Genomic DNA, 6,308 nt, shown 5'->3' with positions numbered 1-6,308 from the left:
CATTGTTCTCTAGTCTTGGGTAGTGCTATACCCTCTGTACCATGGCCTTCCACTGTCTTGGTTTAGAGTTCTCTTGCTTGAGGGTACACTCAGGCACACCATTCTATCTAATTTCTCTTCCTCTTATTTTCAAAAAAGATTTTATAGTTTATATAGGACATATTTATTTTATTGTTGTTACTGTTCTTAAAATAATTTATTTTTCCTTGTTTCCTTTACTCACTGGGCTATTTTCCTTGTTGGAGGCTTATGGCATCCTGCTTTTCCAACTAGGGTTGTAGCTTAGCAAATAATAATAATAATAATTTCTTTCTCTTTTATTCCCGTTTTCTTTGTACCTGGCAGAACCCCAAAATAAGGTTAATAACCAATTGACCTCTGAATATTGACAATAAATCACTCGGTTAATCAGTCTTATGGAGATTTACTGAAAAAAATAATTTTAAAAGGAGACAATCAATGAAGATTTATACTCGATACCAAAAATGTAGAAACGTTCTTTTACATTGGTGTAGTAGTAGTAGTAGTAGTAGTAGTAGTATTTACTGGAAAATAATTTTAAAAGGAGACAATCAATGAGGATTGATACTTGATACCAAAAATGTAGAACTGTTCTTTTACACTGTAGTAGTAGTAGTAGTAGTAGTAGTAGTAGTAGTAGTAGTAGTAGTAGTAGTAGTAGTAGTAGTAGTAGTAGAACTAGTAGTAGTAGAACTAGCAGTAGTAGTAGTAGTAGTAGTAGTAGTAGTAGTAGTTATTGCTTATAAGAGCGGAGCGCAAAACTCTATCAAATTCTATAACAAACTTTCAGAGATCTGTTTCCCCCCCAAAAAAGAGGAAGCAGAAAGAAATAACCAATTTATAATAACACAACTCAAAACGAATAGAGATATATAAAACCATGAATGGCAATAGATAGGAATAGATAAGGACATACTGTATAACCTCCAGCAATTCACTGCATAAAAATATCTAAGGTAATTCATATATTATATACAATTATATTTCTTCCATGTATGCAATTTGTATTCCATTTTATATACAGTTTTCCTTATTGATTTCCGTATCAATTTAGACTGTTTTTCGTTTAGTGATTCGTCTGCAAGAGTGATCAGCTGATTTGACTAAAACAGCTGATTTGACTAAAAACAGCTGATTTCACTAAAAACACCTGATTTGACTAAAACAGCTGATTTGACTAAAACAGCTGATTTCACTAAAAACCCCTGATTTGACTAAAACAGCTGATTTCACTAAAAACCACTGATTTGACTAAAACAGCTGATTTCACTAAAAACAGCTGATTTGACTTAAACAGTACTTTTGTTTACATTTTTTATGAGGTCATTCCAATAAATCATAGGACTTCCCTTGGTGTTCGCATGAGCTATGAAGGATATATCGATAATAGGAACTACTTAACCATTGGGGAAATTTAGTTGAAATATCTGAAAGCAAAACCTAATATATGTATTAGACATCCTGATAGTCAAACTATACTCAAATTTTTTTAATGAGGCGCATTTGCACCGACTCGCAGTGGTGCCCTTTTTAGCTCGGAAAAGTTTCCTGAATCAAAATCAAACCATTGTTCTCTAGTCTTGGGTAGTGTCATAGCCTCTATACCATGGTCTCCCACTGTCTTGGGTTAGAGTTCTCTTGCTTGAGAGTACACTCGGGCACACTGTTCTATTTAGTCTCTCTTCGTCTTGTTTTGTTAGTTTTTATAGTTTATAAAGGAAATATTAATTTTATTGTTTTTACTATTATTAAAATAATTTATTTTTCCTTGTTTCCTTTCCTCACTGGGATATTTTCCTTGTTGGAGCCACTGGGCTTATAGCATTCTGCCTTTTCAACTAGGGTGGTAGCTTAGCAATTAAAAATAATAATAATATTAATAATAATAATAATAATAATCATAATAATAATAATAATAATAATAATATCTATTGTTGCAAGTAACGCATCTGTTATTATGGCGAAGAGCTATGCATACACACATACATACATACAGACATATATACATAATGTACATACACAAACATTTACATCAACATTTGCTTGTGCTTTAACGTAAAGCTCGTAATCGTGTATAGAATTCAAGCTTCAATTCAGATTTAATAAATTTACTATACACAATACAGACTATATATTGAAATGATGAAATCGTAAACTTACAATAACATCAGTTGAAAACAGAAATTATTATATAAACAATAGAAAATTCTGGAAAATCCAGAGGTCGCTCTATTCTAAAGCTTCCATGAAATCCTGGAAGTCAAGTATGTATGCATATATACATATATATATATATATATATATATATATATATATATATATATATATATATATATATATATATATATATAAATATATATATATATTTATTTATATATATGTATATATAGATAGATAGATATATATATATACATATATATATACATATATAGATAGATAGATAGATATATATATATATATATATATATATATATATATATATATATATATATATATATATATATATATATATATATTGAAATGCTTAAATAGTAAACTAACTCAAAAATCAGTTGAAAACAGAAATTATTAAACAAACGAAAATTCTGTAAATTCCAGAGGTCGCCCTACTCTAAACCTTCCATGAAATCCTGGAAGTCAAGCATTATATCCAGTCCCTGAACGGAAACAAGGTTAAACGAAGCATTCCCCGGACAGTTATGACGCATTTTTTCCGTGTTATGCTGACGAGGCTGAAGTGATTTGCTGCCACTGATTGGATGGCCCTCTGCGCTTTTCGTCAACGGAATAGGAACACAAATTCATCGTTGAGAATAGGAGGAAATCGGTATTGCAAACAGAAGTGAATTCATATAGAAAATGAACCAATAGAAACTTACTTTGATGGCTGCTTTTCCGGTCCCATACAGCAGGGCAACCCCCGGTCCCATACAGTAGGGGAACCCCCGGTCCCATACAGCAAGGGAACCCCCGGTCCCTTACAGCAGGGGAGCCCCCGGTCCCATACAGCAGGGGAACCCCCGGTCCCATGCAGCAGGAGAACCCCCGGTCCCATACAGCAGGGGAACCCCCGGTCCCATACAGCAGGGGAACCCCCGGTCCCATACAGTTGGGGAGCCCCCGGTCCCATACGGCAGGGGAACCCCCGGTCCCATACAGCAGGGGAACCCCCGGTCCCATACAGCAGGGGAACCCCCGGTCCCATACAGCAGGGGATCCCCCGGTCCCATACAGCAGGGGAACCCCCGGTCCCATACAGCAGGGGAACCCCCGGTCCCATACAGCAGGGGAACCCCCGGTCCCATACAGCAGGGGAACCCCCGGTCCCATACAGTTGGGGAGCCCCCGGTCCCATACGGCAGGGGAACCCCCGGTCCCATACAGCAGGGGAACCCCCGGTCCCATACAGTTGGGGAGCCCCCGGTCCCATACGGCAGGGGAACCCCCGGTCCCATACAGCAGGGGAACCCCCGGTCCCACACAGCAGGGGATCCCCCGGTCCCATACAGCAGGGGAACCCCCGGTCCCATACAGCAGGGGAACCCCCGGTCCCATACAGTTGGGGAGCCCCCGGTCCCATACAGCAGGGGAACCCCCGGTCCCATACAGCAGGGGATCCCCCGGTCCCATACAGCAGGGGAACCCCCGGTCCCATACAGCAGGGGAACCCCCGGTCCCATACAGTTGGGGAGCCCCCGGTCCCATACAGCAGGGGAACCCCCGGTCCCATACAGCAGGGGATCCCCCGGTCCCATACAGCAGGGGAACCCCCGGTCCCATACAGCAGGGGAACCCCCGGTCCCATACAGTTGGGGAGCCCCCGGTCCCATACAGCAGGGGAACCCCCGGTCCCATACAGCAGGGGATCCCCCGGTCCCATACAGCAGGGGAACCCCCGGTCCCATACAGCAGGGGAACCCCCGGTCCCATACAGTTGGGGAGCCCCCGGTCCCATACAGCAGGGGAACCCCCGGTCCCATACAGCAGGGGATCCCCCGGTCCCATACAGCAGGGGAACCCCCGGTCCCATACAGCAGGGGAACCCCCGGTCCCATACAGTTGGGGAACCCCCGGTCCCATACAGCAGGGGATCCCCCGGTCCCATACAGCAGGGGAACCCCCGGTCCCATACAGCAGGGGAACCCCCGGTCCCATACAGTTGGGGAGCCCCCGGTCCCATACAGCAGGGGAACCCCCGGTCCCATACAGCAGGGGATCCCCCGGTCCCATACAGCAGGGGAACCCCCGGTCCCATACAGCAGGGGAACCCCCGGTCCCATACAGTTGGGGAGCCCCCGGTCCCATACGGCAGGGGAACCCCCGGTCCCATACAGCAGGGGAACCCCCGGTCCCATACAGCAGGGGAACCCCCGGTCCCATACAGCAGGGGATCCCCCGGTCCCATACAGCAGGGGAACCCCCGGTCCCATACAGCAGGGGAACCCCCGGTCCCATACAGCAGGGGAACCCCCGGTCCCATACAGCAGGGGAACCCCCGGTCCCATACAGTTGGGGAGCCCCCGGTCCCATACGGCAGGGGAACCCCCGGTCCCATACAGCAGGGGAACCCCCGGTCCCATACAGTTGGGGAGCCCCCGGTCCCATACGGCAGGGGAACCCCCGGTCCCATACAGCAGGGGAACCCCCGGTCCCATACAGCAGGGGAACCCCCGGTCCCATACAGCAGGGGATCCCCCGGTCCCATACAGCAGGGGAACCCCCGGTCCCATACAGCAGGGGAACCCCCGGTCCCATACAGCAGGGGATCCCCCGGTCCCATACAGCAGGGGAACCCCCGGTCCCATACAGCAGGGGAACCCCCGGTCCCATACAGTTGGGGAGCCCCCGGTCTCATACGGCAGGGGAACCCCCGGTCCCATACAGCAGGGGAACCACCGTTCCCATACAGCAAGGGAACCCCGGTTCCCATACAGCAGGGGAACCCCGGTTCCCATACAGCAGGGCAGCCCCCGGTCCCTTACAGAAGGGGAACCCCCGGTCCCATACAACAAGGGAGCCCCCGGGTCCCATACAGCAGGGGAACCCCCGGTCCCATACAGTTGGGGAAACCCCGGTCCCATACAGTTGGGGATACCCCGGTCCCATACAACAGGGGAGCCCCCGGTCCCATACAGTTGGGGAACCCCCGCTCCCATACAGCAGGGGAACCCCCGGTCCCATACAGCAGGGGATCCCCCGGTCCCATACAGCAGGGGAACCCCCGGTCCCATACAGTTGGGGAACCCCCAGGTCCCATACAGCAGGGGAACCCACGGTCCCATACAGCAGGGGAACCCCCGGTCCCATACAGCAGGGGATCCCCCGGTCCCATACAGCAGGGGAACCCCCGCTCCCATACAGCAGGGGAACCCCCGGTCCCATACAGCAGGGGAGCCCCCGGTCCCATACAGAAGGGGAACCCCCGGTCCCATACAGCAGGGGAACCCCCGGTCCAATACAGCAGGGGAACCCCCGGTCCCACACAGCAGGGGAACCCACGGTCCCATACAGCAGGGGAACCCCCGGTCCCATACAGCAGGGGATCCCCCGGTCCCATACAGCAGGGGAACCCCCGGTCCCATACAGCAGGGGAACCCCCGGTCCCATACAGCAGGGGATCCCCCGGTCCCATACAGCAGGGGAACCCACGGTCCCATACAGCAGGGGAACCCCCGGTCCCATACAGCAGGGGAACCCCCGGTCCAATACAGCAGGGGAACCCCCGGTCCCATACAGCAGGGGAACCCACGGTCCCATACAGCATGGGAACCCCCGGTCCCATACAGCATTGGATCCCACGGTCCCATACAGCGGGGGAACCCCCGCTCCCATACAGCAGGGGAACCCCCGGTCCCATACAGCAGGGGAGCCCCCGGTCCCATACAGAAGGGGAACCCCCGGTCCCATAAAGCAGGGGAGCCCCCGGTCCCATACAGCAGGGGAACCCCCGTTCCCATACAGCAGGGGAACCCCCGGTCCCATACAGCAGGGGAACCCGGGTCCCATACAGTTGGGGAACCCCCGGTCCCATGCAGCAGGAGAACCCCCGGTCCCATAAAGCAGGGGAGCCCCCGGTCCCATACAGCAGGGGAACCCCCGGTCCCATACAGCAGGGGAACCCCCGGTCCCATACAGCAGGGAAACCCCCGGTCCCATACAGCAGGGGAACCCCCGCTCCCATACAGCAGGGGAACCCTCGGTCCCATACAGCAGGGGAACCCCTGACACTCTCTACAGGACCTCCACTGTCGTTTTACCTTCTTCGTTCAGAGTATTTAACGTTTCAT

At 50.1% G+C, this 6,308-nt stretch overlaps 1 protein-coding gene across 1 annotated transcript in view; it reads right to left on the bottom strand.

The window, feature by feature from the left end:
• Window positions 1-4,026, bottom strand: part of LOC137641286 (collagen alpha-5(IV) chain-like) — a 51,076-nt gene extending 47,050 nt beyond the window's left edge. The window contains exon 1 of the mRNA XM_068373717.1: window positions 3,304-4,026. Within this exon, the coding sequence (XP_068229818.1) occupies window positions 3,304-4,026 (723 nt within the window). The remainder of the gene's footprint in view (window positions 1-3,303) is intronic.
• Between the last annotated feature and the right edge of the window lie 2,282 nt (window positions 4,027-6,308).

Source organism: Palaemon carinicauda, chromosome 1, assembly GCF_036898095.1.
Source record: "Palaemon carinicauda isolate YSFRI2023 chromosome 1, ASM3689809v2, whole genome shotgun sequence".
Lineage (NCBI taxonomy): Eukaryota > Metazoa > Arthropoda > Malacostraca > Decapoda > Palaemonidae > Palaemon > Palaemon carinicauda.
Note: the sequence above shows the minus strand (reverse complement) of the source record. Positions and strands in the feature narration are given on the sequence as shown.